General features: G+C 39.4%; 1 protein-coding gene across 3 annotated transcripts in view; it reads left to right on the forward strand.

Moving 5' to 3' along the window:
• The window catches only part of LOC124798206 (V-type proton ATPase 116 kDa subunit a 1), a 660233-nt gene that overhangs the window by 605935 nt on the left and 41247 nt on the right, over positions 1–13051 (forward strand). For all 3 annotated transcript variants that reach the window (XM_047261510.1, XM_047261508.1, XM_047261509.1), the window contains 2 exons: positions 201–325; positions 1056–1294. In XM_047261510.1, the coding sequence (XP_047117466.1) occupies positions 201–325; positions 1056–1294 (364 nt within the window). The remainder of the gene's footprint in view (positions 1–200; positions 326–1055; positions 1295–13051) is intronic.

Below are 13051 nucleotides of genomic sequence, written 5' to 3' on the forward strand. Positions count from 1 at the left end.
CTGGTATTCTGCTACTTTTTGCTGTGGTTGATGGTTAACCCTATCACACAAAATTCTGCACAAAATCTTTTGTGTATTCATGAGTTATACATCTGTAGCTATGTGGATAGCTCTTATTTCTTTTTTTATGGTTCAGGTGGATTATCATTATTGTGATTTCGTTGGTTTTGTTGTGCCTGAAGATGCTTTCTTTTTTGCAGGCATTTTCGGAAGCGAATCAATATTATCTTGGAATTTCTACCTCAAGTTCTCTTCCTTGTTCTGTTATTTGGATACCTGGTCTCTCTCATGTTTGTGAAATGGGTTGTATACAGTGCAAAGAACGGTAAGTATTTCTGCATAAGCACTGCAAATGTGGTGTGGTAATAGTATCAGAAGTAACAAAATTAACTGATTATTTTAAAAAGTGTCAGCCATTTGAGTTTAAATAACAGAAAAAATGACACCTTCAAGTTTGAATAATAGTGATATATTTCAGATTTAAACAAGAGAAAGAATTTATGTACAGCAAATGTAAATTTTAAGCAGTATGAAATTTTGTCTGTGTGAGAGCATACATCACACACAGTTTCTTCCAGAAATAATGCAAACATAACCTGAAATTTACTTTTTGAATTATGATTGAAAACATCAGCATGAAGAAAGTAAGGTAGTTTAACATACTACCACAGTGAGAGACAATAAGGAGGCATATACTTTCGTGAAAGTAGGCCAGAAGCAAATTCTGCAAGACCAGCGAAAATATGCTCCACCCAGACAAATATGGAAAATAAATAAGGATAGTGCAGAATGGATAATATTATTGCTGCCTTGTTTTTCTTTTGATGTTGTTTGGTTGATGATAGGTTTTCTTTTTTCTGCTGATGTAATAACATTAGACATAGGATATTGTTTTTTTATTGTATGCAGTAAATGGTTATAAGTCATCTGTGTTTCAGAACATTTGCCACCCTAACCAACAGATTAGAAAATTGTGTACAGAATAATATGTCAAAGTTCAGTACAGGTTAAAGATGTAATGAATATATTTGGGAAATGTCTCTGTCTGCTTCCAGAGCTGCTGACAAGTGAGCACTGTGCACCAAATGTGCTTATCACATTTATCAATATGCTGCTTTTCAAGCAAGCAGAGCCATTGTGCAATAGTGAGGGCAAAGACTGCTGCAACATATATATCTTTGAGAGTCAAGGAACAGTGCAGCAAATTATGGTGTTTGTTGCACTTCTTTGTGTCCCATGGTTGTTACTGGCGAAACCGTTATACATTATGTGTTCTCGTAAGAAAAGCAGACAGGTATGTCATATGTAGGAAAATATTATTTTTGTTGCCTTAATTCTGTAATTATATGTATGTATAAAGTTTAATTTAGGTTTTGTGTACAGAGTTGGGGTAATTACAGGGGGGTATGTACTTAACATGAAATGATGGGTGTAACCATGTCCAATGATGGCCAGTTACCATGGGGTAATGTGCTACAGCATACTGTAACTATCGCACTTAAAATTATGCCATTTCTCTTAAAGAGCAAGCCAGAAAGAACACTAAAATTATGCCTTCCTCTTCGAATGTGTACTGGTTTGCAAATAAATTGGACAGAAACATGTTCTGTAGCACTCTCTTTGCGATAACAAGAGACCTGTGTTGAGTGCTGAAATGATAGTCAACCATACAACAATTGACTCAGGGAAGAGCGGAAAAAAAAAAAAAAAAAACCAGACACACGCGCACGTAGTTTATTTTATTCATCACAGTCTCAAACTATCTGTATGTATAATAATTCATCCTGCGCACTTTTGTGCGTGGAAAACTCAAAAAGTAGTTGGTCAGTTGACTTGAAATTTTGACACCACTTCGCATTTGAATATGTGCATGTTTTTATATATCTGTTTTTTAAATACATATAAATAAATATGTAATATATAAATGGGAATTGTTGTTACTAAAAATCTCAAAAAGTGTTTGATATAATTACTTCAAATTTTTAAATGCTACTCTAGTTTGGAAGAATATAGGATATTTATTTTTTAATTTACATAAAATACAAATATATATAGGTACAAAATGTGTAATAGTGAGATGTCGGTAACAAAAATGTCAAAGTTACTGACCAGTTTACTCCAAATGTTAAACGCTACTTTATTAAAAATTCAGACACACATAGACTATATATCTTATTAAACAACAATGTACTTTTTTCTGTTAAAACTTATCGTGAGAAAGAAAATGCTCTGCAGTAAAAGTGTATGGTTTTGTTTCCTTTGTCACGGGCAATTTTAACTAGGATAGTGGGACATATAAACTATTAGAAAAATTATTTCTCCTGTATATATTATTTCTCATTATATATGTTTTTAAACACAACATACTCGCATACTGTTTTTACAGAAAATAGAAAAGTTGTATTTCTGTCTTATCAGCTTGTGATGGGAATACTACGAGTACTGTAGAATCTGAATTTGCAGCAACAGTAAACAAGGCAGAAGGTCAGAGGGGGCAGGAAGGGGGGAGATGAACAGAAGGGTGGGAGGACATTGACAGAGAGAGCAGAAAGGAGGAGACAGGCAGAGAGAGGGAGCAGGAGGAGACAGGCAGAGAGATGGAACTGGAAGAGATGGAGAGAGGGAGAAGGAGAAGATTGACAGGGGGGGGGGGCAGGTGGTGATGGATGGAGGGAGAGGGGGGGGGGAGGCGGAGATGGACACAAGTGAGTGGGACGAAGAGATGGGCAGGGACAGGGGGAAGAAGGAGATTAGGACATACATCCAATTTCCATACATGTTGAAATGTGTGCTTTCTCATTTCTTTCTTTTCCATTGAAGCAGACGTAAACACAGCTGTCTGTGGCCAGGTATAGATAGTTAACTATGTAATTTAAATAGATTTAAACAGTTCAGTTTATAAATGTAAAAGTGATACATTCAATTCAGTTATGAGTACTGCCATTGTAAGTCATAAGGCTATAGATAGTGGTAAAAAAAGTGAGTGTAAGGGAAATTTAGTTTGAAAATGTACTCTGTACATGATCTGCTAAACAGACTGGTTTCCAGTACAGATTTGGAGGCACAAGTGAGATTTAAAGAGTTAAGTAGATCTACTCCAAATTTTAAATCTAACAGCAGGAGAGCATAGGATGTGGCTAACTGATTTAGCTCAAATTATGTAAACAGAACCAGGCAGATGCCCCTCAAGTTACTGCAACTTTCCACCTGAGTGGGCTGTAGTGAAAAGTAAAACGCTCTCTAAAGATTTACACATATAGTATTAGGTATTTTTTGAGCAGTTTTTCTTTCAGTTTTTTGGTAGCTAAATGATAAAGTGCGTTGATGAGCAATTCATCATTGTAGGTTTGATTCTCACTGATACCAACATTTTATTATTATTGTTATTATTATTTATCTTCCCAAAACTTCCTCATCTTTTCACTATGGGCCTGTCTTATTTATTGTGTCCATGCATTTTTCAATTTCAGATTATTTTCCATCGGGTTTTTGGTTATGAACTTGAGAGAGTTGATTTTCTGCCTGTACGCAGTCTGTGTGGTTTCTAATGGGTCAATACTGAGTTCCGTGAGGTCATTTTGGGTTTCTGTTAGCCAGCGTGCCCTGGTTTGGCGAGTTCCTTTGATGATAAGGAAGATTTTCTTGGTCATTGTAGAGGCATCCATTCTTGCTAAATGTCAATTTCAATCATCTTTTCCATGCAACCGACATGAAATGTTCAATCCTCGAGTACAGTTCTTCAGAGCTTCTGCGCATCCAGATACCATCTTGAATCTTGGGTCCAAATATTTTTGTGAGTATTTTTGTGATGGTGTTTCAGTTGCGTAGAGCGCTTCTGGAAGAGTGACTGTATGATAATGGTGAAGTTTGGCATGGGTGGATAGTGATTTCTTATTGTATGTGTTCCAGATCAATGTATAAGTTTTATGTAATTCTTCTTCTCGTGTTTCGTGAGCTATTTTTTCGTTGCCAGTGTTGCTTATCACTTCACCCAAGTACTTGAAGTACTTAACTTGTATGATGTCACCATATTTTGTTGCAAGTGGTTTCAGATTTGAACTTTTAGAGTCATTGAGTTGTTTTTTCTCAAAGAAGTTTGGAGACTAGTTTTGATGGCAACCCCATGAAGTTTCTCAATGACATGTTTGGCTTCCTCAGGATTCCGCGTAATTATTGCTAGGTCATCAGCAAAAGCAAGGCATTTTATGTTGATTCGTTTGTCCTTTGTTCCCATATTTATTTATTTCTCTCACTTCTTGATAATCTTGTCCGGTACCAGGTTAAAGAGGAGTTGGGACAACCCATCACCCTGCCTCACTCCTGTCCTAATTTGAAAAGTTTCAGAAACTTCTTCTATGAATTTTACTTTCGAAGTTGTGTCTGATAAAGTTTACTCAATTAATGAAGTAGTTTTGTTATCTACACCATATTCACAAAGTGTATTAAACAGACTGGTGCGATGAATTGAGTTGTATGCTTTCTTGAGATCTACGAAGTTGACTACTGTGCGGTTCGACTGATGGTGTTGCAGTATCATCTTCAGGTTCCAGATCTGTTCTGCACAGGATCGATGTGGGCGGAAGCCTGCCTGATAGTCACCAATCATATGCTCTGTCTGTTGTTCTAATCTGGTGAGAGCACTCTGTAAGTGACTGGTAGGAGTGAAATGCTTTGATAGTTTTTGGGATTGGTCTTGTTGCCCTTTTTGTGTAGAGGTTGAATCAAACACTTTCCCAATCTGCTGGTATGACTTCACTTTCCCATGTACACTCCTGGAAATGGAAAAAAGAACACATTGACACTGGTGTGTCAGACCCACCATACTTGCTCCGGACACTGCGAGAGGGCTGTACAAGCAATGATCACACACACGGCACAGCGGACACACCAGGAACCGCGGTGTTGGCCGTCGAATGGTGCTAGCTGCACAGCATTTGTGCACCGCCGCCGTCAGTGTCAGCCAGTTTGCCGTGGCATACGGAGCTCCATCGCAGTCTTTAACACTGGTAGCATGCCGCGACAGCGTGGACGTGAACCGTATGTGCAGTTGACGGACTTTGGGCGAGGGCGTATAGTGGGCATGTGGGAGGCCGGGTGGACGCACCGCCGAATTGCTCAACACGTGGGGCGTGAGGTCTCCACAGTACATCGATGTTGTCGCCAGTGGTCGGCGGAAGGTGCACGTGCCCGTCGACCTGAGACCGGACCGCAGCGACGCACGGATGCACGCCAAGACCGTAGGATCCTACGCAGTGCCATAGGGGACCGCACCGCCACTTCCCAGCAAATTAGGGACACTGTTGCTCCTGGGGTATCGGAGAGGACCATTCGCAACCGTCTCCATGAAGCTGGGCTACGGTCCCGCACACCGTTAGGCCGTCTTCCGCTCACGCCCCAACATCGTGCAGCCCGCCTCCAGTGGTGTCGCGACAGGCGTGAATGGAGGGACGAATGGAGACGTGTCGTCTTCAGCGATGAGAGTCGCTTCTGCCTTGGTGCCAATGATGGTCGTATGCGTGTTTGGCGCCGTGCAGGTGAGTGCCACAATCAGGACTGCATACGACCGAGGCACACAGGGCCAACACCCGGCATCATGGTGTGGGGAGCGATCTCCTACACTGGCCGTACACCACTGGTGATCGTCGAGGGGACACTGAATAGTGCACGGTACATCCAAACCGTCATCGAACCCATCGTTCTACCATTCCTAGACCGGCAAGGGAACTTGCTGTTCCAACAGGACAATGCACGTCCGCATGTATCCCGTGCCACCCAACGTGCTCTAGAAGGTGTAAGTCAACTACCCTGGCCAGCAAGATCTCCGGATCTGTCCCCCCATTGAGCATGTTTGGGACTGGATGAAGCGTCGTCTCACGCGGTCTGCACGTCCAGCACGAACGCTGGTCCAACTGAGGCGCCAGGTGGAAATGGCATGGCAAGCCGTTCCACAGGACTACATCCAGCATCTCTACGATTGTCTCCATGGGAGAATAGCAGCCTGCATTGCTGCGAAAGGTGGATATACACTGTACTAGTGCCGACATTGTGCATGCTCTGTTGCCTGTGTCTATGTGCCTGTGGTTCTGTCAGTGTGATCATGTGATGTATCTGACCCCAGGAATGTGTCAATAAAGTTTCCCCTTCCTGGGACAATGAATTCACGGTGTTTTTATTTCAATTTCCAGGAGTGTATTTGCAATGATAGTTTTTAGTCTGTCAATCAAGAGTTCACCTCCTATCTTGAACATTTCGGCAATTACACTGTCTTTCCCTGATGCTTTGTTGTTTTTCAGATGTGATACAATGTTTCATATCTCCTCATGTGTAGGTGGAGTTGAATCCTGGTTTGGGGTCGCAACTTGGAAGTCAAGTTTGTCTGCTGGTGGTTCATAGTTGTGTAACTTCTCAAAATGCTGTTTCAGGATTTTGCATTGGCCTTTGTGTTTGTCTCAAGTGTTCCATCCAGGTGCCAAAAACAGAGTGGATGGCTTCGAAGGTTGCTAGTTCTTCCCTAAATGTCCTATAAAAGTTTCTCATGTTGTTTCTTTTAAAATCATTATAAATTTCCTCTAATCGTTTGTGGTGGTACTTGCATTGAATTTGTCTGATGATTTTCGATGTTTTCTTCTGCGTTTCCAAAAAAGTTCTGCCAATTCTCCGGTGTTTGATGGCTGTGCCAAATCTTCCAGGCTTGAATACGTGATTGTGCTCTGTTGCAGTCTGTTGTCCACCACGTGTGTTCCATTTTCCATGGTGGTTATTATTATTATTATTATTATTATTATTATTTTATTCCTTGCAATATTAAATTCTTAATTATAAATTTTAAATATATCTAAACAGCTCGATTTAAAGGGTTATTCAGAAAGTAACAGACATTTTGGTCTACTGCGGCAGTGGTTGGGGTTACATCCGCCATCTTGGTGCCATAACATTCCTACACTCGGGGTTCATCCAGCGGTGGTAGCGTGTGGTCTGTCTCCGCTAATTTTTTATGTGTCACATATTAAAATGTGCACTGCAATAGAAAAGCCCATCACTTGTAAGGTGCGTTCTGTGGTAAGGTTTCTTTTGACACAGAACTGCAAACCAATTGAAATTTGTGAAACACAGAAAAAGGTATGGTGGGTGATACCGAACAAGTGTCGAGGAAAACTTAGCACAGAAGATTTGTTTTTTCATGAAAATGCATGTCCACACATGGCTAGTCTTACCTGAAAGCTCCTATGGGGTTTTGGGTGGGAGGTGTTTGACCATCTACCATACAGCCTGGATTTGGTTCCTAGTGACTATCACCTCTTCGCAGCAAGGAAGACATGGATCACTACACAGCTCTTTGATACTGACGTTGAAATGTGTGCCAGTATAAACCAGTGGTTGTAATTGCAGGCAGAAGATTTTTCTGGAGACAGTATTAAAAATCTTGTGCCATGGTATGATAAGTGCCTCAATTTGAATGGTGATTACGTAAGAAAATAGCTTAAGAGTGTACCTTTAAAATGTATATAATAAAATTTGGTTTTTCCATATTGTTAAATTTTTCTTTCAAAATATTTGTTACTTTCTGAGTAGCCTTGTGTATATTTAAAGTGGAGATCAGAATTGGGGATTAATCCACAATCTTTTGCCAATGGAAATATCATGTTTTCCCAGTTATGGGCCTTTGGCCAATGGATTCACGTAATGTGTCTTTAACAGAGGGATTTCCATTGCCTTCTGCAGTCTTATACCATTGATCATTACTCGTTCTTCTGCCTCTTAGGAGCAGTTTCCTACCCTAAGGACAGGAACTTCTATCTGCTTCCCCACCCTCTTTGGCAAGGCCATTGGCAGTCTTTGCCTGCTGTTGATGACACTATTTGTTCGAAAACAACTGAACACTCGTTGACTGTAGGAGTTTGCATAATATCAGTTGTCAAGAATGAGGCTGTACTCATTTGCCTTTATTTATTAATCATACTATAGTCTGTTGAAATATTCAATTCAGGTTTGTTTATTGATGATAGCAGCAACAAAAGAAGAGTAATGAATGCTTCCATTAGCAACTGAGGACAGTTGCTTTGCCATGAAATGCTGTCTTCACTGTTGAATCATATTTTGATGGCACACTGTCATTGAGCCCCATTACAATGCTAATCACTGTGAAGTCAGTGTGGCACAGTAGCTGTACATAATTTGTTCTGGTAGCATGGACTACAATATTTGCTTCCATGTCATGGTTGGTAAATACAACTGAATATAGAAAAGAAACACTTTTTGCTTTTGGTTCTCTAATTACTAATTTTCATTACCTATATTCCAGGTTAATTACTGTGCATTCTGATACAAATATTAATAAAGCAGATAATTGACACTGGAGGTATGAAGTAAAAAACGCCTTCAGTCACAACTTTTCATGTTTTATTAACTACATGATGCCTTTCGGACCCTTTGGGTCCATCATCGGGTGTAATTTGTCTTAATACATGCTTTAGTTCACCTCTTGAATGAGGTGAAATGCATATTCCACATCCAAGAAAAGCGTTTTTAACGTTTTAGCACCAGCTCCATCATTTTCATGCATGTCAGTTTATTAAAGAGGCACATTTTGCAAATGTATTTGCCTTTCCATTTTCTCAGTGTTACTGTGCATACTGATACAAATATTAATAAAGCAGATAATTAACACTGGAGTTATGAATTAAAAACATCTTGCAAATGTGTCTCGTCAATGAAGTGACATGTACGAAAATGATGGAGAAAAGAATGTTTGTTTGGTGCTAAAACATTAAAAACACTTTTCTTGGATTATGTGGAATACCCATTTCACCTCATTCAGAAGAACTACTAAAGCATTTATTAAGATAAATTACATGTGATGATGAACCCCACAGGGTCCAAAAGGCATTGTGTAGTTAATAAAACACGAAGTTGTGACTCAAGGCATTTTTTAATTCGTACCTCCAGTGTATTGAATACAGTCCTGTTTGAAGCTGTGAAATATGGATAAAATTAAAGAGAATTAAGACATCAAAGCGACTGCTAACAGTAAATATAATTATAAAGTATTCTATTCACTATCATGACAAATAAAATAAATTACTAGCAATTCCATTTACAGTGGTGCATAGCCTAACAAAAATGTATTGTATATGCTTGCCATTGTGTCAATCATTGGGGGCGATCTGAATTGTTATATTACTGTTAAAAATTTGGGTTTATCAAGGTCACATAGTGATGTTGCATCACTTTACAATAAAACGTGCAAGGAACATCAGCATGTCAAACATAAAATACCCCAAATATAAAACACAGGTCATGTTGCACTGATGTCCTAGCTCACTCATTAACACCACAATGGTGACTGAGCTAGTACAATATTTGCACAGAGCAGTCTGTATACTGTTGTTAACATTGCAGCATCTGACAATCAATATGTACTTGCATAAATTTCAAATTACATGTGTCATAATACAAATTCTTTCTTCACTACAGTATCATTGAAATTACTTTTTTTAGAATATCCTGAAGATGACAACTTTTGTCAGAATTAGATAACATATTTAAATTACAAATTTACGATAAAAATTTAGTTCTACAAATTTACAATAAAAATTCAGTTAAGACTACTTATCTATACACAGTATATACAAGTACATAGACAGAAACTGATCACCATGGTAGCTGTATGCAAAATAGTATAGATCACACCCACACAGTAGATTAAATACAAGATATTGTGGTGAAACAGGCACCAAGGTCAAAGCTGTCATGTTGTACAACATGCTCTGCAACAGGATATTGTGTGTTGCCAGTATACACACTCCATATATGCCCATTCATCCTAACTGATAACTTTGTGGTGGTCATACCAGTGTAGAAGACCGTACAGTATTTACTTAACAGCTGGTACACAATGTATTGTTTAACAGGTGGCTCTCCCATTGATAGCATTGTTTTGCCAGTTACAGTGCCGGTATTGGTGATTGTAGGAGAGTGCATAGGATAAGTTTTACAATGGGGACAATCACAGCGGTTGTGGCCATAGGTAGGGAAATGGGTGCAGAAGGAGCACAGGGTCTGATCGGGATATTCGGAGATATGGGGGGGGGAGGGGGGGGGAGGGGGGCAGAAAGCTGTCTGTGAAAGCTAATTTATTTGCCAATATTACTACATTAACACAATTAGCGGATTACTGATGTTGGCAATACTTATTGCCATCTTCATATCCATAAAACTGAGCAGTGGTAATACAGTGCTTAAACCACTCTGTCATGTTAGAAGTATACAGTATCCATAAGAAAGTAGAGTTGTATGCATATTGTACAGTCCTAATGTCACAGAGTGGTTTCAGCATTATATGATGTAACTACCACTGCCTGGTTTTATGGATCTGAAGATGCAATACATTTTGCCAAATTACTAATCCAGTAATTGCGTTAACATGAGCAATCTTGGCAAATAAATTGGTTTTCACAAGAAGGTTACAGTACAATATGCACTGAATGATCATGTTAGGTATCCATAATTTATTGTTTTGATGGTGGGTATTTCTTATTCAAAATCAGTGGGGGACACAGGAACTGACAGTAAATGGTAGATTATAAAATGAAAAGTACCATGCTTTTAGGGGACTAGGTGCATCGAGGAAGCTGGAATATGGGATTCTGTGTATGTGCCTTTCCTGTGTATTTTAAACTGGTGGCTTCCTGTGTTAATGTCAATATTAGAGATTGGAAAGTCAATAGATGTGGCTCCTTTTCCAAGATGCACTCCATATTCTTAAGTTTGGCTCATATTTTTCAGAAAGATTTGGGTCTGCCTTGCGGTTTATCCATACTTAAACAGCACATAATCTGTGTGTCTTTATCTATCATCATCATCATCATTGTCATCATCATCATTATTTAAGACTGATTATGCCTTTCAGCGTTCAGTCTGGAGTCTAGTCCCCTTATAAAATTCTTCCATGACCCCCTATTCAGTGCTAACATTGGTGCCTCTTCTGATGTTAAGCCTATTACTTCAAAATCATTCTTAACCGAATCCAGGTACCTTCTCCTTGGTCTGCCCCGACTCCTCGTACCCTCTACTGCTGAACTCGTGAGTCTCTTGGGTAACCTTGCTTCTCCCATGCGTGTAACATGACCCCGCCATCTAAGCCTGTTCACCCTGACTGCTGCATCTATAGAGTTCATTCCCAGTTTTTCTTCGATTTCCTCATTGTGCACACCCTCCTGGCATTGTTCCCATCTACTAGGGCCTGCAATCATCCTAGCTACTTTCATATCCGTAACCTCAACCTTATGGATAAGGTAACCTGAATCCGCCCAGCTTTCGCTCCCATACAACAAAGTTGGTCGAAAGATTGAACGGTGCACAGATAACTTAGTCTTGGTACTGACTTCCTTCTTGCAGAAGAGAGTAGATCGTAGCTGGGCGCTCACTGCATTAGCTTTGCTACACCTCGCTTCCAGTTCTTTCACTATGTTGCCATCCTGTGAGAATATGCATCCTAAGTACTTGAAACCGTCCACCTGTTCTAACTTTTTTCCTCCTATTTGGCACTCAATCCGTTTATATTTCTTTCCCACTGACATTACTTTCGTTTTGGAGATGCTAATCTTCATACCATAGTCCTTACATTTCTGATCTAGCTCTGAAATATTACTTTGCAAACTTTCAGTCGAATCTGCCATCACAACTAAGTCATCTGCATGTGCAAGACTACTTATTTTGTGTTCGCTTATCTTAATCTCACCCAGCCAGTCTATTGTTTTCAACATATGATACATAAATAATATGAACAACAGTGGAGACAGGTTGCAGCCTTGTCTTATCCCTGAAACTACTCTGAACCATGAACTCAATTTACCGTCAACTCTAACTGCTGCCTGACTATCCATGTAAAGACCTTTAATTGCTTGCAAAAGTTTGCCTCCTATTCCATAATCTCTTAGAACAGACAATAACTTCCTCCTATGAACCCGGTCATATGCCTTTTCTAGATCTATAAAGCATAAATACAATTCCCTGTTCCACTCATAACACTTCTCCATTATTTGCCGTAAGCTAAAGATCTGGTCCTGACAACCTCTAAGAGGCCTAAACCCACACTGATTTTCATCCAATTGGTCCTCAACTAATACTCGCACTTACCTTTCAACAATACCTGAGAAGATTTTACCCACAACGCTGATTAAAGAGATACCTCTGTAGTTATTACAATCTTTTCTGTTTCCATGTTTAAAGGTTGGTGTGATTACTGCTTTTGTCCAGTCTGATGGAACCTGTCCCGACTCCCAGGCCATTTCAATTATCCTGTGTAGCCATTTAAGACCTGACATTCCACTGTATTTGATGAGTTCCGACTTAATTTCATCCACCCCAGCTGCTTTATTGCACTGCAATCTATTGACCATTTTCTCCACTTCCTCAAATGTGATCCTATTTCCATCATCATTCCTATCCCATTCTACTTCGAAATCTGAAACATTACTAATCGTATTTTCACCTACATTGAGCAACTCATCAAAATATTCCCTCCATCTGCCCAAGGCATCCACAGGATTCACCAGCAGTTTTCCTGACCTGTCCAAAATACTTGTCATTTCCTTCTTACCTCCCTTTCGAAGACTGCTAATTACACCCCAGAATGGTATCTATGTGATTGGAAAATTGATTGTATCCAGGTCTGCAAATGGTTGTAATAGATCGAAATTAATAACCACATGTAAAATATTGTACTCTATAACTAGAATAGATGTATAAAAAAGTTGATTTTTGCTGTGACTGTATTGCAACTTGTGTACATGCACCAGTACACCTTATATTTGGCTAGAGGTTCAGAATAAATAAAGTCAGTTTCAGTATTATTCATGGAAAATTTCTGCAAAAGTGAAGATGACAGGAAGTCCATCTCTTCATTTGTAGAATGTGTTCGGAGACCAAACTAATTTTGCTTTAAACATAACTGTACAATAACTATAATCTTTAACTCTTCTGCTGCATTAATGTGCTCTTTCGGCAAATACAGAGGTAGGGAGAAGGTTGTGCACATCAAATGAAACTT

Source organism: Schistocerca piceifrons, chromosome 5 (genome assembly GCF_021461385.2).
Source record: "Schistocerca piceifrons isolate TAMUIC-IGC-003096 chromosome 5, iqSchPice1.1, whole genome shotgun sequence".
Classification (NCBI taxonomy): Eukaryota; Metazoa; Arthropoda; class Insecta; order Orthoptera; family Acrididae; genus Schistocerca; species Schistocerca piceifrons.